General features: G+C 39.1%; 1 protein-coding gene across 5 annotated transcripts in view; it reads right to left on the bottom strand.

The window, feature by feature from the left end:
• Positions 1 to 8,938: 8,938 nt before the first annotated feature.
• The window catches only part of KATNIP (katanin interacting protein), an 82,558-nt gene continuing 65,810 nt past the window's right edge, over positions 8,939 to 25,686 (bottom strand). For 3 of the 5 annotated variants that reach the window (XM_009674651.2, XM_009674652.2, XM_068908404.1), the window contains 8 exons: positions 23,394 to 23,551; positions 23,014 to 23,078; positions 20,744 to 20,854; positions 18,313 to 18,452; positions 15,737 to 15,838; positions 14,878 to 15,038; positions 12,430 to 12,518; positions 8,939 to 10,556 (listed from right to left, as the gene is read on the bottom strand). In XM_009674651.2, coding sequence (XP_009672946.2) covers positions 10,501 to 10,556; positions 12,430 to 12,518; positions 14,878 to 15,038; positions 15,737 to 15,838; positions 18,313 to 18,452; positions 20,744 to 20,854; positions 23,014 to 23,078; positions 23,394 to 23,551 — 882 coding nt within the window. In that variant the 3' untranslated portion in view covers positions 8,939 to 10,500. The remainder of the gene's footprint in view (positions 10,557 to 12,429; positions 12,519 to 14,877; positions 15,039 to 15,736; positions 15,839 to 18,312; positions 18,453 to 20,743; positions 20,855 to 23,013; positions 23,079 to 23,393; positions 23,552 to 25,686) is intronic. The other 2 variants (XM_068908405.1, XM_009674654.2) reach the window with 1 other exon arrangement.

The following is a 25,686-nucleotide window of genomic DNA, read 5'->3' as shown; positions in this document are numbered from 1 at the left end:
GTTTTCAAGACCAGCCTAGATGAAGCCCTGAGCAACCTGGTCTGATCTCCTAGCTGCCCATGCTTTGAGCAGTGGATTGGACTAGAGACCTCCTGAGGTCCCCTCCAATCTCAGTAACCCTGATTTTGTGATTCTATCGTATGTTGTACCGACTTGAGCTTGGTTCACTTTTCCAAAAGCTCATTTTTACACCAACCCTAGCATGATGTGTAGCTTCTTATGAGTTTAAATGTTGAATGCGTTAGTGTTGATATATTTTGCATTAATTTTTCATTTGAATTCTTTATACTATCAAAAAAAAAAACTTCTCACTCTGAACTATTTTGGATAACAAAGATACTCTGTTGCTACTATGCAACAAGCTAGAAGGACTCATATTCAGCTTGATGTATATTAAATGGTTTAAAACTGAATACTTGGCAAATTTCAGAAAGTATATGTATTTGTGGCTCCCACTCAGATATGATTTTGCCTACGCTACGTAATAGTGTGATAAAAATATACAAAATAATCATCAATGAATTTATACAGATCTTGGGGGACAGGTAAATAAATAACAGAAAATAAAAAGCACTCTGGATTACACAGAAAGCTTTGCACCAGCAAACAGGGAATACCAGTACGACTACATATAAAGTAAGATTTCTAAGAGCTAAAGATGCAGAATGGCAACAAGGGACTTGGAAAGGAGCGGCTCTGAGAAATTTTTAATGATGTAACAGCAGACAGCTGGCTAAACATGAGTTCCCTGCTCAGCATTGTCTCATTTTAGCCTTTGTTGCACGAACAAGGTAACTCAGCTAAGAGGACAGAGATATACTGTATTTACACGGCAGCAGTGTCCACAACTAGATCGCGTTCAGTTCTGACATCCACAAATCAAGAATAGAAGACTCAGGGAAGAGGGATGCAAATCACCAAAGGATTGGCAAGAGCACACTACAGCTGAGTCTACACTATTGGAAAGGGATGCTTCACAGTTCCTTGGTGCTGGTCAACAAGCACTGCGGTCACACCTGGTGCAGCATCACAAGCTCAGCTTTTCTAAGAGCACACAAAGCCAAGGAAGCTTTTCTAAGAGCACACAAAACCCAGGAAGCCCAGGAACACATCAGGTGATGTGTTTTCCTCCCATCAAGCAGTAATGCTCCTAAACCAAAGGAATGAGACAACATAGTAATAACAGCATATTTCAGCATCTTCCCCTCCCCACATTGACTCAATGTTTATTAACACTTAGCATGAAACTCCCCTTTGGCACCCTAAGTATACCAAACACAATTATATGCATGTTCGCTGAAAGCCTTCTGTCTGAGACGTCAGATATACACACACACGAACTCCTACCCAGTAGCCTAACAGTAAGAACACAACAGTAGTTGCACTGGGTCACATAAAGAGTCCACCTAGCCCAGGATTCTGCCTCTAGGTGGGGACAAAAGCCACATGTTTAGAAGAAAGCACAAGAATTAGGAAACACGTGATATTTCCCACTAGGACTCATCCTTCTCTCAAATATTTTTGGCTTATGGACTACCTAAGCCAGATTTTTTACAGATTTAGTGATTTTTCAGTAGATCTCTCTTTTTGTTGGGTCTCCTCATGAAGCTGAGTAACTTTCAGCAACCCTGAACATCTTGTGGCAAATGTGCCCACTGCTCAGCTACCTGCTATTTAAATAGCCAACTCTTATGTTTTGAATCTGTTTCCCAACACCGTGGTGTTAGGTGTCCACTACTCCCCCTATTGGAAGAGAGAGCAAACCAACCAATACCTCTCCACCCTCTCCAGGCCAGTCATGAATTTATAGATTGTTCGTTATCCCCTCCTCCCCTTAAAAATAGTTTTTGCTAGACTGAAGAATGCAGACTTACTTACTCTCTTCTCACCTGGGAATAGTTTATGTTTTTGGTCATCCCTGTTTCCCTTCCTTGAACCTTCTCCAGCTCTCCTGTATCCTTTCCGAGTGAAGGAGATCAGACCAAGACATGGTGGGTAAGCAGCCAGTGAGCCACAGGTGTACAGAGGGCCACCATGGTGTTCTCTGTCGTATTCTCCTGGCCTTCCCTAATGACTCCTGATGTTGTTTACTCTTTGGCCACTCCTGAGCACTGAGTAGATGTTTTCATGGAACTGCCCAGCAATAGCTCAAAGCTGGGTAGAAACAGTCAGCTCAGAGCGCAGTGTTTCACATGCAAAGCTAGGACTGTTTTTCCCCACAAGCATCACTCTTCATTTATCTACAGTGAATTTCACTGGCCCATTTATTGCCCAGTCCCTCTGCCTCTTGTGGTCCTTCTGCAGTTCTTCACAGCTGACCCCATCCTTCAACCCTAAGCAGCTTTGTATCACCAACAAACTTTCTCACCTCCTTCTCTCACCTCGTCCCAGGGCACTCACAAACATGTTGAACAGGGCCTGTTAATGTGCTGTCCCCAAGTTCCTCCAAGTCAGCTGTTCTGAACTCAAGAGTCTGAGAACACCAATTTGCCTCTGTAGGTTTGTGCGCTGTGAGCACCATTGACAATCTACAACTTACAGGTGATGTCGGAGACAATCAGAAGGCTCATCATGGCAAAAGATAATCACCAAATGCTGTAATGATGTCAAGCTAGGGGAACTAAGTGCCTTTTGTAAGGTAAAAAAAAGGTGTGTGTTTGCAGGAGGAGGCCAGAAAAATCTTTGACGAATGGGGCATACAGCCATGAATAACAAGGACAAAGAGCATGATCAGTGTTTTACACTCGCTAAGTCATGCTTGAAAGCAAGCAGGGATGACAGTCCTCAATGTCTCCTCTCATTTCAGTGTACTGACTGTCTCATTTTCCTGCCAACCACTCTGTACGCTCCATAAGGCTGCTGTACTAGTGCTGCCTGAATCCTCATTCTCTTTGAACATGCTCCTTGCTCAAGATGAAGGTTCTTTCCCTAGCTTGTTACAGACAGAAGAGCCTATTCTGGCTGCTGCTTAATGAACATCTCTGCTGTCAGGCAGAAAAGGAGAAGTCTTAGAGACCAGAATAAAAGGGCCCAAATATTCCCAGTCCGTTGTCTTTACCACAAGGGTCGTCTCCCAGGTATTCAAGCACTCCCCTTGCAGAGCATCAGTATCCTGAGAAACCTTCACAGTCAGAGGAGCTTCTTGTCGTCCCCTACTCCTTATTTCTACCATGCTTGCTTTCTATATCAGCCTGTAATCAACTCCTGTTTCAGCTCTACCTATACTGATTGGGATACAATGTGGAGATCAGTCCAAGCCAAAGGGCTCAGCTGGGCTTACACGTTCAGGAGGCAGCAGCTGAGCACTGGGCTGCTCCTGGCCCTTACAATGGCTCCAAATTTAAAACTTGAAATGAAGAAGTCCTGTTTAGCACTTTATCTGCCTGCCTCCTCCAAGACCAGGAGACTTCAAAATAGTAACTGGCTTCTTTGCTGAGCAGACAGAGACCTGGCTATTTCTGAGTTTCTCTAACGTTCTCTGACATTCACCTCCTAAATATGCTTCCTCCAGCATGATGGACTTTTAAAAAAACACCAGGAAACTCCTTTTCCAGTAAGATACAAGCCAGCTAATGAACACAGGCAACCGAGCAGATACAGGCAACAACAGGTCAGATATGAGTAGGAGGAAACAGTTGAATACAAGTCAATTTTATGTTTGAGGTCTCACCCTAGGTTTATAGTTCACCAGAATGCCCTTCCTCTTGGCAAAACTGCACAGAATCTATGCACACTGACATTTTTGGGAGTCCAAAAAGCAATAGAGCAGTGACACACTAAGAATTTATGAGACTAATTAACTTTAGTTACACAGCATAAACGGACCTTGAAGGAGTGAGAAGCTAAGGGCAGGACCTTACTGTGCTCTTGCCATGCAAGTAGGACCTTCCAGAAAAAAACAGCATAGTTGGGGAAAGCTGCTAGCAGATCATGAGGTGGTGATTTTCCTCTCTTAGTAAGAGCCAAAGCAGTGAGCTGTAGGTGGAGGACTGTGCAGTGTTGGAAGTTATAGCCCAGGGTGGGAAGCTCCTATCTTATGGACCATTGGAATGATCAGTCCTCTCCTTCAACAGGAAGTTAAGAAAGGAAATAGCGAGATCGGACAGAAGGTCTGTAACCTTGGTTTCCCATTTTCCAGTAATTTCTAGGTCAATAACAAAGAAGTTGCAATTTTCAAATTATTCCTTTTATGCCTAGATCTCAACACTCCAGCATTTCACAGGATCCTGAGCCAGGGTGACTGGAGCTGATGCTGTTAGGAAAGGAAAATTGATCTCTTCCCAGTAAGATTTAGAGGCCAGTGAGACAGGAAATTACTCCAGCTGGGCACTCTGTCCCCATCTCTCAGCTCTTCCTGCAGCTAGGAGATTCACTCTATAATTGCTTTCTTAGTCCACATTTTATCCTCAGCTGACAGAATTCCATTAGGGTGATACAAGCTGTGTGATAAAGGGATGTTTGTGTCTCACATGGGCTGTAAGTCATTTCTCGGCAAACAAGAATCCAGCAAATAGTCACAGAAATAGGCAAAGACACCCCTGAGCCAGGAGCCCTCCTCCTCTTGCTCTGAACAGAATTAGCTTCCATTTCTGCAGCATTTTTGAATGTATGTTAATCAAATGGACAGATGTGCAGCTCTAGCGCCCCGAGGAATGAGGGCCCAATGCAAAAAGGAACCACTGTGTTGTGATCAAGGCTAAGGAGCTGGTGAACAGTGACAGCACAGGTCACACAGCAGGTGGGGTTGGTACGGGTAACAAGATGAAAAGAATCTTGTGTTTTAATACATCTATTCACATATAGCTAAAGAGCAAAACTGGCTAGTCACACCTGCAAGACAAGGGACAATGAGCCTGAACAGGACTTAGAACCATTTTAGAAGACAAGAGAAGTGGCTTTCTAAGCAGAATGATGCAGCTAAAAGAGACATGACGAAAAAAGCTAAGAAAGTTTAAAAGAAAGGCACACCAAATACAGTGGTGTGCTTATTAACAGTATGTCTAGCACTAGTGATGCCATTTCAGGGCAGTGTGTTAAGCTCTGGAGTACGTATTTTTTAAAGAATATTGGAAAGGATTCACTTCAGTGTCTCTTATCAGCAGAGCGTCTCCTACAGTCTCTTGTATCAGCAGCCAAGAACATGGAGGCCAGCCCAAGGCATCCATATACAGTGTGTCTGCTCACACCAGCACTGGCTTGGATTCAAGCCACCTGCTCTGTTCCTCAGGCCAGCACAAAGTTGCACCCAACAGTGAGGTTAGCTCTCTAGCTAAAAACACAGTTGACAGCCTAAGAGCAATGGAAAGCTACTTCCCCACCACAGCAATCATGTATCATCTCCAGGTGGAGTGGCTCCCGGTTTCAGTTTGGGCCAGAAAAAGCAGACTAGCAACATGTCTAGAAGTAGCAGTGGGAAGGAATTTTGGATAGGGACTTCTCCATTCCGGGTCTCCTTAGGTGGATGGGGTACATGTGTCTCACAATAACCTCTAAAGTTGCAGATGCTCTTGCAAGAGCTTAAGCTTCTCCTTATTCCCAGGTCCAAACTACAAGAGCAATCAACAACATAAATGGAGCAGATGTTGCTCCCACCACCCATTCCTACTCCAGGGAGAAGATCAAAGAATGAAAAATGGGAAGCTGAGCAAAACATAGGCTGTTACTAATGGCAAATCCACCTCATTTCACCACAAAATTTTTCATGGCATATAACCACTTGTCTTCTCTTTCTCAGTTGGTCTATACCCCAGAGCAGGAAGACAAATGTTTCTGGATTCCCTGAGATGCTTCTCTCTTGCAGAGGTAGAAGCAATTGTCTAAATCAAAGGGAAAGCAGATTTCCTCCCCTGCACGAGCCAGAACTGAGATATCAATACAGCACTTTACATTTGCTCCTACCTGATTTAGGCTGCGCAGTGAGCTTTTCCTGTTGCTGTAAAAGAGTTTAAAGACTCAACATTCAACCTCCCTCATCCATTACGCTCATTCTCATAGCATCACTGGCAGTGGCCACTATCTCTGGTCATTCCAGTGTAGCCAGAGCAGGTGGTGTTCAGAATGCATTGTTACCTCGTACTCCAAGACTGTGTCCGATCTCACAAGGCCCAGGCATCCGTTTGCACTGCCTGGTTCCTGCAATTGTTACAAATCTGGCATGCATCCCTGAACTGATAGGATTGAACACCACTGTGGGGAATGACTAACACCCCAGGATCCTGGCAAAAGCCCAGCAGGACTAGGAAATTTTGTAGAAAAGAGCATCAACTAAGCAGGATGCTGAAGTGCAATTTAATGTCCAAGTTCTTACAGCCTGAGCCCTGAGAACAGGTGAAAACTGAGTCAGTTTAACTTAGCCACCTTATGTAGCTCCTCAGCAAAACAGCTATCTTACGGGTTCGTCTTCAAAGAGCAGTAGGGTTCAGGCTTAGGATATTCCCTAAGGAGAAAGCAGCACAGAGGAAGTACAGAAGCATGTGACACAAGATCTAATTGACATCACAGACCTTAGAGTTCTGCATATCCTCTCTGGGCTCATTAATAGAGAAATTTCCACGTTTTTCTATGCTGCACTGTTACACTGTCTTCATCACTTTCTTTGTCCACCAAGTGGTGCTTCTCACCAGGAAGTGCTATTTAAATTCTACTGGATTAAGCCACAGAAAGGCAGAAATTGAAAACTGACACACTCTGGTCCTCAGATTCCATGTGAAGATAGATAAAAATACCTTTATAAAAATCTCTTCTTTTAAACATCAAAAGTATGCAGCATGAGATGCGGTCCTTCGCAGATTATTTCTTTATCCTCTGCCCTTCTTGCTATTGCAGCGGGATAAACAAATTCACTTCTTTTATCTTGATCTCATCCCTTTAAAGTAAGGCACTACCAGTAAAGGTGAGCAACTACGTGAAAGTTGTTGAGTGGCCCAGAAATTGAACTGGGCTAAATCTAAAATTTAATCATTTACATTAAAGGCTTAAGTAAGAACTCATATTAATCCTTCTTTTCCTTTGTCATGCTTTTGGCAATGTCAAACAACATGTGACTGCCGCCTGAGGATTTTCTTACCGAAGCAGTGCCTGACATCAACTGGATTGCACTATGGGAATTTTTCTTGATTGCGTGTTTACTTTTCCTCTATTTCCTCCTGTAAGTACTAGTCTGACATGAATGTAGGTGTGATAAAGTGAAAAATGAAATAGAACTTGATTTTTCCCCTGATTCACTAGGGAAATAAGTCTAGCATCCACAGAGTACTATGTTTGAGTATACAGGGATGAGTAGGACACTTAATTGCCTGTGGTTACATAAAGGGTATACACATTCCCTTTATCACATTTCAGATCTGATTAGGACGGCAGAAGCTGACATCTCCTACCCTGCAGAGATTAATGAAGTATTTTCCAAACATCATGCCACTCTCAGCGTATGACTGACTAGAGTCAAGGACTTCATTAGGCCTTGCCTTGGTGACATGTCATCCCAGAGCAGATTGAAGGCTGGCAAATTCTCAGAAACACTACAGGGAAGTATGTTCCACAACTTAACCATTCTTGATAGCATTTTAAAAAGACTTTCAGAGTCTCTCCACAGTATGGCAATTGTGGGGAGTCTCTTGAACGGGTAAAAGGAGCTGCTGTTCCTCTGAGCCCCAGAAGTTGTGAGAAGGTACAAGCCAGCACACTGCATGCCAGGCAGAAGGCATGAAGCTGGCTACAGTTACCAAGCAACAAGAGAAGAAACATTAGTGGCAAAGAGTCAGACAAAAAGAGAGTTGTATCCTGTGACTAACTAGATGGTGTGGTGCACATAAGGAAGTGACCAGCCACCTCCCTCCAACCGTTAGTTCAGAGCTCCTGAGTGAATTAGCCTGGGTAGTAAAAGCTGCCCTAGTCTCTACTTCTGCCAGGTCTTTCAGTCACAGTTCATGACAGCTGGACCACGAACATACCTTGACAAGGTCACCTGTTAATTCTTTCTAAAGACCATCCCCATTATCCTCTATTGAAGATAGGGCTTGATAGTGATATAGCAGAGTCAGCCAGAGGAGGAGCCTTAAAATACTTCTCATATGAAGGTCACAGCCTTGTTTAGGACCCATTTGAGAACCATCATGTATTTTGCATCAGTTTACAAAACCTGGGCATGACTCACAGCACTAGGGCTGGAAAAACATTAGGAGTCTATCCTGTAGGATGTGAGATGCTCTGGAATCAACCAGATGTAGAGAGTAGAGAAAGTCCTCTCTTCCCCTTACACCTTTTCTGGATCCATAAGGGTGCTGCTCTGCACTGGGATGGACATGATGGGTTTCCCCAGACCCATTTCTCTCCAGGTTCAATACAATTTTCTCAGAAAAACAGACAACATGGAAGACCTCTCATCTACAGATGGTGTATTCTGCAAACCTGTGATCGTGCCTTAAGTTTTAAAAGCCTTTCTATAGCCTCTCTTCTTCTAAGCACATTTATATCTGTTGTTAGCCCTTTCAATAGGAGGAGGAGCTGAATGGAAAGCTTTTCTCTTCGGAGCTGTATCTACCAGACAGTTCTAAGAACAGCAGAAGGGTTCTTTTTGCCATTGCTGTCTGGGAAGAGGCTTTAAACAGAGTAAGATATACTCACATTCACTCGGGATTTCTTGCTGGCTGTTGGGTAACCTCAGAACAAAAATTTTTTGCCTGCCTGGAATATGACAATCCTTATTTTGATTCATCCAACCTCTGCCAATGTTCTTCAGAGAAGTCTTGCACATGCGTTATTCCAATTTCACCTTATCATGATGGGTTGCACTTCCTATTCTAGAAAGCCTGGCAATGAAAGGAAATACTGCTAGTTCAAGAGGTTCCACATATTTAATAATTACTACAAATGCCCCCTATGGCCAAGAGGCATTTTCATTCAGCTAACAATTTATAGAAAACCAAGCTCTTAACCAACCTTTGTAAAAGTTTTTTTTATTTATATATTTCAGTTTAACAGAACAGCATTTATCATACTAATAACTAGAATACCAAGAATTCAATTCTGTAACTTTTATTGACATTATAAAGAAATATACATCGACATTTAGAAGTAAAAAGTGTTTTGCATTTAGTACAAAATATATTTTGCTGCTTCATCAATGCACAGGAATCTGGGAAATGCATTGCTATTTTGCTTAAAAGGCAACAGCTACAAAGTACACTTTTTAAAGCATATATACAAGATATCGCACTCCTGATGTAGTATAGAAAGAAAAGCAGTACTTTTGGCTGCTCTGTCAGGAGCTGCAATAGTGTCTCTCTTTCACATCTAAAAGCATTCACTGATTTCAGAGTTTTCACTTCTCTGAAAACTGGGGACTCTAAATGGGAAAGGAAGAATTTTTTCTAATGAAGAGATTGATAGGTTATCACTGATAAGTTTTCAGTGAGAAGTACATTTGCGTAGCTATAAATCCTGCAACCTGATTATTTGATAAGAGTTTTCAGTTATCTGTCTACACATTCAGGGTATTGTGTGCTTTCAAAATGCAGTTAACCCATCACCACCTACTAGCTAACATGCCTTTGGTGTTTCTCAAAGGGGATGATCTGTTGTTGGCAACAGATCTTGTTGATGCAGCACAGTGGTATGTCCTCGTTGTTCACATAACCAAGTGCAGGTAAAGTAGGAGAAGAGAGTATTGCTCTATAGCAGTAGGACTCTGAAGGAATCGTAGAGCGCCAGTGGATAGGACTTCAGACAAAGCACATTTTTGCTTTTTTCAGGATAGTGAAATAATGGAAGAAATCCTTATTTCACTGTAAAAAGTAACAGAAGTGACAGCTGAAACTTACTTATCAAACCTTGATAAACCCATTTCCTGGTCTCCATTTTCTAAAGGCAATTACCACACTTCTGCTGCCCAAGGGAAACTCTTCCAATGTCAGTTCATGGATAGAGCCAGGGCATGAAAAGGTAGAGTGGCAGCCCAGACAGAGATAGAGAATATTTATCCTAATAAGTGCATTTTCCAAAGAACTGTTTACAGGCTGCTTGAACAGAAACACAGCAGAAGCTTCCGTCTAGTAGGGAGCTTTGTGATCAGCCAGCTAGCATTTAAGAATTAAAGCCTGAAAGATGCTCTGTAAAACTTCTTGCTATGACCATCCTTGCTTCACCCAAATTCTTGGTCCTTGGCAGGAACAGGCATCAACTAGCAATAAGGTTTGTATTCATTTACATTCCTTCCTCCCTGGATTTTCAATCAAGAGGGGAAACAATTCAGACAGTAGATATGATGACAATAAAAATAAAAAAACAAAAAATAAAAAAACCCAGAAAACTAAGTCCATACTTCAAAATTCATTACTGAACAACATTTCCTGTAGTGAATAAAACTTCCTCTCACAAGACAAGAGGAGGCTCAGCAGTATCACGCAGGAAATATCTTCTATTCAGATGATGCATATCCTGGAGAACTAGATGGCAAATATCTAGGACTGGATATATTCAGGACTTTCCAAACGCAATCCCTTGTTATCTTTTCCTCCTCAGTAGTCCTTTATCGCATATGCAGGTTTTTGGACGTAAAGCTGTTAAGGAAAATTAAGTGCTGTTTTAAGACTGTTTCTGTATTAAACAGTGAAGTCACAAACTAAAAAGAGAAAGAAACATGCCCATTTCTCTTTCCACCTCAGAGAGAAGGAGAGAGATTACTCTTCTCAGTAATGAGTCTCAGTAAAAGTGAGTGATACCAAATTCTCCCTGACAGATGGAGGAATCCAAGAGCCAGGATATGGAACAGCATCCAGCTGAATCAGGATAAGGAGGTAATTTCATAATTTTTTATTCCATTTCTAATTGGAGGCTGAAAAGCATTTGTGGACATTACATACCAGTTTCTGTCCTGCAATGGACAGCACAGAGGCTAAGAACGGAGGCAGAAGTCAAATCAGACAGATCACACGGAAAGCAACTGTGGCAGAACAACACTGTGGTTCCCTTTTAAATCAGAGCACGCTATCACTCACTGTTTCTTGTGGACCACCTTCTCAGCAACATTTTGATTAAAAATTTGACATTAGTGATTTGCCTTCAGAGACCAGATGTGGCTAATTTATCATGGGTTTGGGATTATTTTTTAGGGAATAGGATGGATATGGAAAAAAAAATAAAATAAAGGAAGATAAAGGATGTGGCAACAGGGTAAGGAGAATCCTTTTCAAAAAAAGAGGATGATCAGACTGAGAAGAAAAATATGCAAAATCTTTTTCCCTATGAGAACAGTCTCATGGAACCTCTCCTATTGAATCCAGTCTGAATTCAATGTTGACCCTGCTCAGAGCAGGAGGTTGGACCAGAAACTTCCTGAGGTTCCCTTCAATCCAAATCATCCTATGATCCTGTATTAACCACTCTAGCAGTGGTATCAGCAAGTGCTACAGAGGAGACATTGGACAGACGAAAACAGATAATCCTCATCTGACGACTTTAAAGTGACAAATGAGGCCTGACCCACTTTTAAGTGAGGAAAAAGGTATTCTGTCTCCTTAATGCTTGGACTAGAGATGTGACAGCAATGACAACTACTCTTTACTGGATGTCTGCAGGGTATGTCTACACTGCAACTCAAGATGTCATTACAGCACGCACAGAGCTGCTTTTAGGAGAGTTTTAACAGAGCTAGTACTAATGTACCAATAACTTTGAAGCTATATTTGCACAGGCAATGGCATTTCAAATCTTTCTCCTACAGCACTGTTATTAAAAGCCATTGAATAATTTCTCTAACACTTTCTAGAGAAACTAATTGGAGAAAGTGTCACACTCAAGGAAGAAAACCAATCATGATTATACTGGCTTGGCTGAGAATTCGTAATGTAAATTACTCAGAATAGCTCCCCTAAATACTATGAATGACTGCGATTCTTCAGGCTATAAATAAAACCTAGTATTCCCCACAGTGTGGAGGGCTGGGGAAAAACACTCTCTTCTCAATTATCACTTTGTAAGGGAAAGGACCAACCAGGGATAACGTCAATGTTTTGCTTTCCCTAGTTTCGCTTACTGTGATTTTGAGTTTGCTTGAGAAGGAGCAACCAGCTAATTAGTGATGCACTGAGCCTATTAACTGGAAAGCTGTCTTTGAACCTGTACAATTTTACCAGTTTTCAGTTTCCCTTAAGTCAGTTTCTATCCCAAGGACATCTTTGTATGTGCTGACAGAAGCTACCTCTACATTCCATAGAGGTCCCACTTTCAGATTTAGATACAGGAAAAAAAGAAATTATCCATCCAATTATGATAGTCCAGGTTTGCCCTCCTACGACAGAAAAAGTACAGCTGAAAATATAAAGGAGGTTCAGTTCTCCCCATTTTTCACAGTTCAGCTCCCTAACAATGCCTGTTATCCATACTGTCTCTGCAGAAAATGAGCAAAAGAAAATTGCAAAAAACAGAACGAACCTGGATCAGCCATAACCTGCTTCTTTTTGGTGTTTGTGACAATTTGATTTTCATTCATCATTCGTACATCCTGATCCCCCACATGATTGCTGAAAAGATTGAAATCAGTTCAATGGCCAAAATTCAATATCATGAGAAGTCATGACAGTCATGGGAAAGGTTACCAAACATGTTATTTAGGTCCATGAAGCTAAACAAATTTACAAAGCACAACCACATTACACGAGACTATCTAAAAAGGTAAGGCATTCTATCCACATCTTCTTGAAGTATTTATTCACAATCTTAATTAGTGTCATAGGTACACATTCAAATATAAACATTGCATTCACTCTACAGTATTCTTGCCTGCACACACAGCTTGAGCCCCATTAACCTAAGTGAGATTTTAAATCAATGCTGTACAATGAGAGCGCAAATCCCTGTGTGGAACTTAATGCTGTTTTGTAATGTTGATATAGCATTATTTCAGAATTTTCCAAACTAAACAAAATTCATTCACCATGACTACTTTTGTTTGCAGGCTGTTGCAGAATCTTAATTTCTTTCTGGGAAGGAAGCAATAGCTTTAAAATTCAGTTAAACAAATTACAGAATAAATGTCAGCTGAACTGAAAGCTAAAGAAAACATCACTAATAGCATCTACCTTTCACACAGACAAAAACAGAGTAGCCATGCCTTCAGAAAATAACAAGTGTATTTTTCTTTCCTCTATAAATACTGCATGCGCTAGCTTTCTATTCTCGGAGAAGAATGTAGTGCATCTCAAAATGTCAAACTGAACCTGGAGAATTGATACTGAAGTAAATCAAAATTTACTCCATTGATGATAGTATCAGACTGAAGTCCAGGGGTCACTAAATATTGCATAATGACATGCTAAAGAGAATATGCCAAAATCAGAAGTAATCGTGTATGAAAAAAGCAAGAACATCCCCCAGCAAGTAGAAAGAGATTCGTCTTCTATTGCCAAATTAACTCTATACCTTAGCTGGGTACTATAGGAAGAAAAGGAGGAGAAGATTAAAATTAGGCTAACTGAGAAGACAGACCAAGAAAACTCCTGCACAGGAAGTCTGGAAGGGAAGAGACTCAGCGTATTCTTGACTGGAAAACAGATTGTGCAACATGGGTGATCCAAAAAGGATATACTTCTTACAACTAAATCCAAGAATGTGTGTCTTATAAATACATCCAAAGGAAGTTGTGATTGCTTTGCATTTATACAAAAGAGATCTACAAGATCTACAATTACAGCCGGAGCTTATCTCCTTCCAATAAAACAGCTTCAACACATATAAAGGTGTTAAAGCTGAAGAAATAAACATTTATTTCTCCTCCTCACTTTTGTCTCCCAGTGGACATTTTCTCAAAACACTGATATTTTTTTCAAGACGTTTTCATTTCAGTAACTTTTTCATTTGAAAAACTGATTACTTGCAAAATTCACCAGGACAACACAGCCATTTGTACGAAAACCATGAGTCTAACACAATACATCCAAACAATAATCATTTATTACAGCATCTGACCATACCAGGGCCAACAGCCAATGTTTTTGAAAAATAAAGGAAACACCAGAGTAGGCGGATGCGAACCTCTGTTCTGAATCAGCTTACATTCCCTCCAGGATTCTTAACTTGTTTCTAAATATTTTAATATGCTTGTGAATGAAACATATGCCCCTTTTGAATGCAAAGTTGTAATTTTTTTTTAAATGATGTATGTGCACAATGTTGTTCTTGTTAACTGTTCTCTATATGAGAAAGTATTTATTTTTATAAGTCTTCAATTTTTCACTTTTTAATCTCATTCAAAATAAATTCTTCTTTCAATTTTTATTTTCCTTCCTAGGGACTGTTTTTTTGACTCTTATCAGTCCTGATGTTCTAAATGTTTTGTGATTGTATTTTTCACCGTATTTCATCATATTTTCTATGAATGTATAAGATCGCCAACTTAGTGGTTTGAAAGGGTCATTCCACAGAACCCAACTCATTTCTTATTCAAAATGTTCATTATTTTAGAACGTTTCTAAACTAATAGAATTTTGATTCCTTTCCTTAACTAGTACCTATGCCAAATCAGAAGACTATTTTTGATGTTTGGTTCCTTTTCATTAACTTCCTAATTTTTTTATAATGTAGAATCATTGGGGTTTATTCTTTCTTCTCTAAGGAAGCTTAACTTCTTTATTTTGTATTTATTATCATAGGCTGCCATGAAAGCATATGTAAACATGCATCAAGAATCCTAATAAACAGTAAAAATAAAGCTGGTTACTTGGTCCCAATGATTAAAAATGATTGACTATTTGCCGTAAGTGAGATGGAGTATAGTTTAGAAGAGAATTTTCTATAGCAATACACATATTGCTGATTTTAGTCACAGAAAAACATTTTTTGGAAAATGAGATAGTTTATTAGAATAAAGATCCACTTCCATACCTAATAATAGTCCTCTTCTCTTGATGGCAAATCTTCTCATCATCTGTAAAGAGAATGGTATGATACGGGACCACCGGATCACAGGTGGGTAGGATGCCTGATACTACATGGTTCACCATATCCAGGATTCCATTGTACACAAGCAAGTCATCCACAAGAAGCTAAAGATATTAAACAGATTAAAAAAAAAAAAAAATCTAGGAATCAATTTGTTCAAGGAAATAAAAAATCACTAGGGAAAAAACAGTATCTGAACGAGCCAGCATTGCTTTCAGCACTCTTCTCGATCAATTAACTAGAAATCATTTTGCTCAACTTGTTTTACAAGTTCAGTCATTAGTTTAGCTTTTTTTCTTTAAAACTGCTATCTGTCTCCACTAGCCAGTCGGGTGCTTTCTCTCTTTTTCTGCAGTTTTTGTCTCCTCCCTGACTGTTTCTAATGAAGTATCCAAGTAGGGAATTAAAATATATTTCATTGTTTTACAAAAATGGCATTTTCTCGACTAGAATGAATCACTTAAATCTTGGAATGAATGAATTTCACCTTACTTCAGCTGTCTACAAGCTAGGAATGTAGTCTAAACTAGTCTTCTAGGCCTGTTCTATAGCCAATGCAGAAAGGAAAGCACTATCCTAAGACAATTTTCTAAGAAAGATCAGATAAATCATTCTCTCCTTGAACAAGAAAGGCAGCGCAGAAGGCCAGCATAAGCTAGTCATTTTAGTATTAAAACGTAGAGCTGGGCGAGATGAATCCCATTGTTAGAGATTATACAGAATCACACTTTAGTGGTCTGTGAAAATAAATATAAAACTCACAGCAAGCTCAGTCACCAAAACTGCATACAAAATTACTTACACCAAATTCCTTCACACCTCTCTGCGGTGTTTTGGCATAATTCCATAACTTGATCATTGACACAGTAGTAGGCACATCAAAAATAACATATACCCTATTCACCTGTAAAAGAAGAATTCATTTACATTTAAGAGCACAAATCCCCAAAAGAAATGAAATTCTAACATATGAGCTATCAAAAGTAGACTGTATTTAAATAGATATAGCTAGAGGACAGCTAACTGAGGCTAAGGATTTAAGTTCAGTTATTATCTGTTGATAATTCTCAGGCGTTGTTTCTAACCCGCACCTGTCCTCTCAAAAGTACGTATAGCCCATCAGAGACAGAAATCTACATCTGAGCTTGTCATCCTGGACTCCTAGTCAGTTGGGGAAAGAGATGCTTTTAATGATCATTTCATCAACCAAATACAGACAATGTGCATCAGGATGAGATAAACTGGTGCATGCATGTGTGCACGTGTGTACATGCATCTACATACATATAGATATATACATACCGGGAATCCATCTTTCTATAACCCCTGAGCTTTAAAGCTCTTAGGAGAACTTCTGCAACCTTGGTCCAAGGTACACAAATAGCAATGTAGAGACAATTCTCATGAGCCTTGCCAAACAATTATGGCTTGAGATACGGTTTCATTTTGCTTTCAGGGAAATTATCAAGAACAAATTTGAGGATATGGGAAACCAATCTTAGCTGTTACTGTGAATTCCACGATTTAATCTTTTGATTCTTCAAAGACAACACTGTATTTGTATTAAACCATGATGCATTTTCTGCACTGAGAATTGGGTGGGATTAATAAAGTGTTTATTATCTGTGATTCTCCAGAAGATGTGGGTTCAGATCTCAGTAGCAACTGTTATTAGTCTCACAGAAAACGCTGATGGAAAATACAATCAAACAAACAAACAAACAAACAGGCAATCGGAAACAGGATAACAAGGAATTCAAAACATATAACGGTCATAAATTCGCAAAAGACAGAAACACTGAGAATTGGAAATGAAAAGAAAGGTTTTTATATAAAATTTTCTTAAAGCTTTTTTAGCTTCCCAACATAGCAAATGGTAACTTTGTTTTCTAGGCCACTGGAATGTTTCAAAGCAGCGTAGTAACGAGGACTTAAGTACACACAAGATTTCCTCCAGCATCCTAACTACAGAGGATAACAGTTAATACGCTGCTTGCTTAGGCCATTTGTACTTCCTGGCTTTACAATCAAGTCATGAAAGATGGCACAGAGAAAATCATTATGTGGATCTACAAATGGTATCACTTGCTAGAGTTTAAAGCCAGAAAGGACCATTTAATCGCTTACTCTTCCCTCATGCCTATCACATTTTATCCATTCACCCTTTTAACACTAATATTTTGTGCTCATCTCTTGTGCTTTGGTGTTAGATATAATGCCACCTTCTACAAAACAGCATGCGTCTACGCAAGAACTCCAGTTACTGGGTTTTGTTTTTTTTTTTGCCAAAATGAAATAAAATATAAAATATATAAAATACAGTGATTAGCACATAGCAGATGTACAAACTCAGATGCTTGTCAGGGCAATCATTCACAACGTTACAATGGACACCTGAGCATCCTATCAAGCTGTTTACCAGCATTCAAGATGTAAGATTTAGACACTAGGAGCCTCAAGCATTACAAAAAGTATTACCTTCTGCTTCCCTAAGAAATGCATTTGGTCACTAGTCTCAAGTATGCATAAAGGCTTTATCTCATCTATATCCACTGTACTAGAGCATCTAACGGTATTTGAATTAATTTTCAAATTTGAATTACTTAGATTATCAGAAGCAAAGAACTAAGAACTGTAACTTCTGAAGTAGAGATATTCCCAACACAGTAAGTTATATTATATCACACCTTAGATTTGCATTTTGTTACCTTTGAAATCCGTCTTCTTCTAGGAAATAAATACTTGTTAATAACGTCCAACATAAGTTAGCACAAAAGTGTCTTCTCCCAGAACTTAAACTTAGATGAGTTCTGACTTTATCTACTTTTCCTTATTTGATGTCTGGTGCCCCATATTTTAAACACGCTGCTTCTAAAAAGGCCGAATTGCTTGGGGCCTTAGGATATGAAACACTGTCATCTCTCATTTATGAATTAGAATTCAAGCCAGATAATGAGATTAAAAAAAAAAAAAAAAGTTCACTGTTGGAACCTTTGTTGCTTTCTTAAAAAGCAATTCAAGAGCTCAGCCCAATCCCATTTAAACAGGCATCTATTGCACAAAACATCCATATTAAACTTCTTTGCCAGTAACTATCAAAGCAACTGAAAACACACTGACTCTATCACTAGAAATTATTCTGCTGTGGCAATATGGAGATACAAGGAGGTTATAAAGCTGGAAGTCTGAACAGCTGCTCTCTGTGCCATGGACAGAAACTGGAACAGAGAGAATCTCTGAGAGGCATTCAGCATCTTTTACTAATATCAAATTTGCCTAAAAATTATAAATGCCTTCCCTTACCTTTATATTTCTAGCTACCTCTATGCACATCACTAAAATGAAATGAAAAAGGAAAATGTAGGTAGACAAGCATACCACACCAGGAAGAATTGGTGCAAGCCACATATGTCTGCCATCAGTTGCGTCATTTACTCCGTCAATGAGTTTGTCTGGAGTTCGGATGTCTCCAGACACATCCTCTAAAATGTTGACGCTATCTGGAAAAGCAGCAATATCTGAAACAAAACCTTAAGCTCAAATAACTGCAAAGGTCATTTCAGAAATATCATATTTTAAAGTTTGTGTTTGCTCTTCTAGATTCCATGAGCAAGTATTCTCCACCTGAGTAGTACAAATGGTAAAATTCTTCACACTACTTTACTTCAGTGGTCAAGAATTTTGGGAATCCATTTCCATAAGCAGGACAATGCTGCTTATAATTGACTAAGTCACGTTTAACATATTTCTGGGCAAGATGCAATGGCACTCAATATTATTTTTAAAATGCTAAGAAATTAAGTAGATACTTACTTTAAAATAAATTAAATGTATCTATGACTTTATCAATAAAGTTCCCTTATCAAGGATGAGAACTTCCTATTATTTTTTTTTGTGACAAAAGCCCATTTTTTAGCATGAACTAGTGAAAACTCTTCCTATGAAATATATCTCAAGGAGAATATTGCTGCAGGAAATAGGCATCAGTCTGACTAGGTTTTGCTGAGTTCCTTGAGATTTGTGATATTAAAAAAAAAAAAAGTGCAATAACTGCCTAGCTACTTTTTTTGAAGGGTAGTAAGGCCTTCAATCAGTTTAGAGGGAAAGAATAAACCTTCTACTGAACAGGCTTTCTAGATAATTAGACTTTCTACTGATGAGGCACATCTTATGTTAAAAAAACATCCATGTTAAAGACACACAGAGGAATGTAGATGGATGGCAATATCTTCAGCATTATAAACCCCTAGCAACCCAGTTTGAGGGACATTAATTTCCTCTTGTCCTGCTTTCTAAAAGGCCTGAGCCTGTAGGTATTTCTAAAGAATGTAAGGGATGATGCAGCGATGCCTCAACTGTCTAAGAAAAGCTTGCTCCAGACTCAGTAGCGGAATTATCACATTTAGCATTGCATGAATACAGATGTGCTCTTTCTGGGACCCTAACATATCCAAGCAGTGTTACTGTAGATACAGAAACAGAAGATCATTCAAAATTAGCTGAGGTACCTTTACTTGGCAATTGCATTATGCTGTAAAGATATACCATTTAAGTTGAAGAACCCCTGCTCCCTAAAGACAATCTACTGCCACTTTTCAATTTCAAAATACTACTTCTCCATCACAGCTCTATTTTTTCCAAGTTCATCATGCATCAAGGAACATATAAATAAAAACAATGCTCAGACAAGAGTCTTTACCTTTTTCGTTGTAGCTTGTATACACTTTTTATTCTTTCTAGTTGGCTAAGAAACTGTTTCTTCCATGTGATCAAACTATCTAACTATATTCTTGGACATGAAGCTTTCAGCTCTTAAGAAACTTTAGCTGGTATAGAGCACTGCAGTATAACTCTTCAGTAACCCTGATTATTATGAGTCTTTCAGATACGTCCTTCATTCCCTCCATTGGTTTCCCAGGGAACCCAGAATCAAATTCAGTCTCAGCCCTTATCTTTATGACTTGGGCCAGGTGCCTAGAATAGCCTAAAGCTCCAGAACAAGAGTTATGAAAAATTCGTTTCCTGTGGTACAATGAAAGATCCCATGAAAGAGAGAAACCTCATTTCTGTTGAAAATAATGTTTCGTCAGGTGAGCCCGAGACTCCCATAGTGAGTCAAGGACCACAGATTCATCATCACCTGCTAAATGTAAGGTGAGAATTTTCTTTTTGCCTGGCATAAGACGAGTACATAGGAATACCTATTAGCACACATGAATTCCAAAATAAAAATACCTTGCTATATATACTTTCCTCTCTGGAATGAAGGAAATGCAAGAATTATTATTAGCGCTGCTTAACAATCAAATGAAAGACATCATGTAATGCCTGTATAAGAACCTAAAAATAAGAGATGGTGGAAACTCAGCAGTTTTTCTTGATTCAAATGTACTAAGAGATGTCTCTCAGTCTCACAGCTGGTTTCTTAGAGTGGATTCTCTATTACAAACTGGTAGTGTCACATTGCATTTTCTACTAAGTCCACCATGAGGTGGCGGGATGTACCTCCCTTAGCAGTATTAATCTGGTAAACTTGCTTTGGTAAAAGACTAACTTTTTGCTAATCAGTGCTGAAGAGTAATCTTGAGATAAGCCCAGTTTACTTTGTTGATAGCATGAGGACTACACAGAATAGATTAAAATGCATGAAAATAAATATCATCACTGAAATACAGAGAAATCCAAGCAAAGTAACCAGGCAGGGTTTCATTGGCAATTTTGAGTACGTAGCAAGTGATTATCATGACAGTCTGCCAGAGAGCAAACTGCATATCTGAAAGGGATCGAGGCTCCGTCTGTAGAAGGATACTGTTTTCAGTTAGCAAGATTTGGTCTCCATGTTCATTAAAAAACTCTAGTCCATTCAAGCCAATGTAGTATGGATCACCCCAACTCGTCAGAAGCTGAAACTGGAAAATAACTAACAACAAACAGCTATTAAGGAAAATGTTGATACTGATATTTTATCCTAATATAATATTTAATTTGCAGTTTCCAAAATTATTCTATAGCCTATTTTATGTATACATTGTGATTACTGGGTTTAGCTGGCTGTAAACTCACACTCTAGCACATCATACATATTTCTAAAATCTGGATTAATGGATAGAGCCTTGCTGTGTTCTTCTGATATCCCCTCCTCTCAATGTCTGATTATTTTTCTTAATGACTTAGCAACCTAAGTACACGCCTTAGGGAAAAAAGAACTTACCAAATAAACTATTTCCAATCACATAGTCTACAAGTTCATCTCCTCAGTCATTCTTTTGCTACAGTTTACACAAAGCAATCAACTATGTCACTAAAGTAGTTATTCAGAAAGACATAGCACAGACATTCTCATTTGCCATTTAGGAGAAGATTCTGACACTAGAAGGACTAGTTAGCTAAACACCTAGGGAGGCTACATATATTTTTAACAGAGATTCACAGCTTAAGAGGCCAGAGGAGTTTGAACGCGGTCACCTTGCATTGCAGAATAAAGGAGTTTAGCTGAATGGATCCAAGCTGTGGCACGCTTTTTGGCCTCAAGGTTAGAGAATGGCTGCCTGCCCATTTTCTTTACGGCTGCAGATACAGCCTGACAGATTAGTCAGATCTCCTTGACAGCCACAGAATTTTATCCAGTATTTCTTATTCAAATCCAACAATTTGTGACTAAACTGGGGAAAAAACATTTAGGGAAAAAATCCAATCAGTCTTCGTTTCCAGCAGTAGCCACTACCTAGCGCTTTCTTAAAAAGATATAAAAGAAACATTAGTAGAGCTAGATATGGTAGAGCATGTACCCATCAGGAATACTTTTAGGCCCTAAAAAAGGCAACTTAATCCCTGAAGGGGGGAAGTTTCCTTCTAATACTCGCAGTATTTAGTATTACAACTCTGAATGTTCTTAATATCCAATCAGTCTCAATCCTTCCTTGTTTGAAGTGACACCTTGTGGCAAAAAGTTCCATTATCTAATTATGCTGTGCTTGGAAAAAATAAAACGTTGTTCATGTCTGACCTTACTCTGTCTTAAAATTAATTGAATAAATTTTCTTTTGAGATGAGAACTCTGCCATTTCTATCACTGAGAATATACACACACGTCCCTTACATTCTTACCTAGCTGTGTCGACTGCATGTATGTTCTTCTGTAAGATGAAAGAATGAATGAATTTTACAGTTTTCTATCCTACCGCCTTATACAGTCCACTTACTAACATCATAGCCCCTACACTGCCTTCCTATGCTTCCTGTATACGCATTTGCCAGGTTTTGACTTCTCTGCGTGGTAGCTGGCCATCTAATATGTGTGAACTGAATGGCAGAAAACATAATGATGGAATCCGTGCTGCCGACTTTTCTCCAATGAGAGCATTCATTCACATCTCCTCTACCAAGCCAATGCTTTTCGTGAAACTGCCAGAAACCTCGCATCGCTGAGACCTCATTGTCTCCAAACTCACGGATTTAAAAGGGCTGTCAAAGAGATGGATGGCATGACAGTAAGTGCGATCAAAAAAGTTTGTGATTATTTAGGAAAACGTAAGTTTAAAAAGCCACAAGCAAAATGGCAAACATATTACACAGTTCCGGTCCACCCAACCTAAAAGATATTAAATGAGACAAATTGCAGAGAATGGCAAACCAGAAAGTTCAAAGGTATGCAAAAATACAAAGACTGCTTCTGGCTTAGACAGTCTCTGAACGGCACACTGCTGGGGACCAGCAAAGCATCCCGAGTGTTGCAACGTGGTTTTCATATTCTTGTATTCTTCTATAGTCATTAATTGCTAGGCACTGCTAGATACTACGCTAGTGGAACTCTAGCTCCTCCCTGGATGGATTATAAAAGGTAGAAAAGAAAGCTACTAGGCTATCTAAAGATAGGTCATACCTTCATATATTATATATTCCATTTATTTCTTCTTAATTGTATTAAATGATACCATCCTCATACTCGTGGTATCTTATTCACTTCCCTAAAACACCAGAAACTGTCAGATTCAAAAGGGTCAGGATTCACAACTGCAGTACATAATTCCAAGGTACTATGTATAATAAAACAAGGAAGAAAACAACAGAGAAGGATACAACCACATGGCATTAAGGGTGCTTCATAGTCCATACTAGCTTGTTCCATTCTCTTTGAACCAGTCCTGCAAAAATAACCAAGATAAAATCCAGTTTCTCGATGCACTCTTGGCTCCTTCAGAAAAGAGGAGAACAAAACCAGAGGAAAAAAACTAAACCACTCCACAACAAGCCCCCGATTACAGAAAAGGCTGTCCTCTGATCTCAGGAAGCCTTGGAAACAGCATGCAATTTAAAAATGCAATGCAACGTTTTGCTCTGAGTACTTCATGTTTTCTTCCAGGTGCTTCATATAGATGTGCTTCAGTGGAAAATACAAAAGAATACTAAATGATTCAGAGAAATTGTGTGGTTTTGATAGCAAAAGCATCCTACTTTACCTCCTATGTGCTCTAGTAATCAGCTGGGGCTGCAGGTAGTCAACAAAGAGAATTTCTTGAGCAAAATCAAAGTGGCAGTTGCCTGGTCCCTTGCGGATAAGAAAGCCCTCCGGCGGGGAGATGCTGCAACCATCCAGCGAAACGTGGACTACCTTAGCCTTATTAAAAAGAAAAAATGCAGCAGAATAAAATAGATCCAATGCAACCACATTCATTTCATAAGCTAGAAGAATTGTTTCAGTAATTTTGTTGCACTTATTTCATTCTTGTATTACACAACATCATTTGCAAAAGAATGCATAAACCAACAGATAATAATTGTAACCCACAGTGTGCAATTCAGAGCATCATAACTGACACTGACTGAAATGCTAGGATAAATGGAGACAGGAGTGGCTGGGATTGGGGTGGGAGGGAGGATTTCGAGAGCTCCTTTAATTATTGGAGCTTTACTAGATCCCCAAAAAACTGAAGCTCCCTGAGCCTGTAGAAGCACGCACATCAACAAAATGGAGGGATTCAGCTTTAAATTCAGCACGCGTCCCCAGGGTGTATTCGAGGAGATGGTTAGAGCTACTTTATCATGTACCTGAATGCATTGCTAGATCAGCTCAGATTGCTCAAGCACTTTAAGAAATCACATAACCTGGTGTTCTCTTTTGTGAGAGACGCTTTCGTGTCTTTACTGCCTTTGTAGAAAGTCTGCTATCAACCAGTTCCATTTGTCTTTGTGGCAGGTGGCACTTCGACTTTTCCAGGATCATGCAACCTCATCTACCAAGTGGCATTGGTATGTAACATAAGGGCATATGAATAAAGGAGAGGTACCCACTCCAGGCAAAAAGGATTGAGTCCATACCATAGATGCATGCATGTCTGAAGATTAAATAATTCAGGCACGCTTACTCAGAAGATGAAGGAGTCCTGACCCCTTCACCTTCCCCGATTAGCACCATCTGACGCTATATGCATGATCCCAGTCACATAACAGTCGCAATCATGCAGCAAAAGTTATCATTGCATCTTGCTCAGAAATATGTTAAATGTGACTTAGTTAATTATAAGCAGCATGTACTGCACTGGGTCCTTCAGGAACTACTGCTTAAGGGAAGAATATTACCCGTAAAATAAAACAAGATGCTATTATAATTATGATTAAAACTTGCTGATTAATGGATTGAATCAGAATAGATTCACTTAGTTAATAAAATTAACTTAGTCTTAATTTAGCCTAAAAGTAACGTGAGTCAGTTTTCTAATCTTTTGATTTTATACTGATACGTATATATGATAATTTGAGGTCAATTTAGTTTTGTACGCTAATATTTTACTTTCATCATTAATTGTTACAATTCCTATTAATAAAATATATGCAATAAGTATAGTTGAGTTAAAATTTCCATTTCAGATGTCAGTCTGGGAAGAACTCAAAAACTTCAGGGCTTTCTGTAAGGCACATATATCATCAGTTACCTGACAATCACAACAGTTTTCATATTTTTGCCATTTTAAAAATATTTTTTATTCAATTATAATTTCATTAAGTTACACAAGCAATATCCCAGAATCAAATCTAAGAGGGTGGGTTTTTTGTTTGTTTGTTTTTTAAGTATATATTTCTTGATTTGAAAAAAAGCATATACTGGAATAGAAGCAGCATCCATTCCAGTTCCATAACAGAATGAAGATTAATGAAGGGTTATTTCCCCCCAAGGAAGGGGAAATAACAATTTCTGGTTTCATCTTTAATAAGCTTGAAAGCAAGGAAAAGCAACATTTTTACACTAGAAACTGTTCTACATGCTGCTGTCCACTTGAAACAGGCTGCCAAGTTGGCACATGAAGTGCAAATCCACTGAAATGTGCTTTATTTTAGGGAACAGGTATTGAAGGGGAAGTCTAGAGACTTAAAGATGAAACCTTACCTATTATACCACAGCTGCTTACATTTGTGTGTGCCTTACAGCCCTCATTTCTAAGTAATTTTCATCAGCTGAGAAGGTGCTCAACCATCAAACATAGCATTTTACACAGCACATAACAAAGCTTTCTAAGGTAATTTTTCATATAGCTGGAAATAGCATATAAGCCTTCATTTTGACACTTCATTGCCATTACCCTCTCACACTAAACCTATAAATAGAATCCACCAATCTACAGCTGCCTAGCAAATCATTATACTATTACATCCGGGGACTGCTGCTTAGAAGAACAATACTTGAAGGAACAGCTGTCCTGACACCCTACAGTTTTCAGTCTAAGGCATCTTCGTTGTGACCCAGCAGAAATCTTG

The sequence above is a fragment of the Struthio camelus genome, chromosome 15, assembly GCF_040807025.1.
Source record: "Struthio camelus isolate bStrCam1 chromosome 15, bStrCam1.hap1, whole genome shotgun sequence".
NCBI classification, from domain to species: Eukaryota; Metazoa; Chordata; class Aves; order Struthioniformes; family Struthionidae; genus Struthio; species Struthio camelus.
Note: the sequence above shows the minus strand (reverse complement) of the source record. Positions and strands in the feature narration are given on the sequence as shown.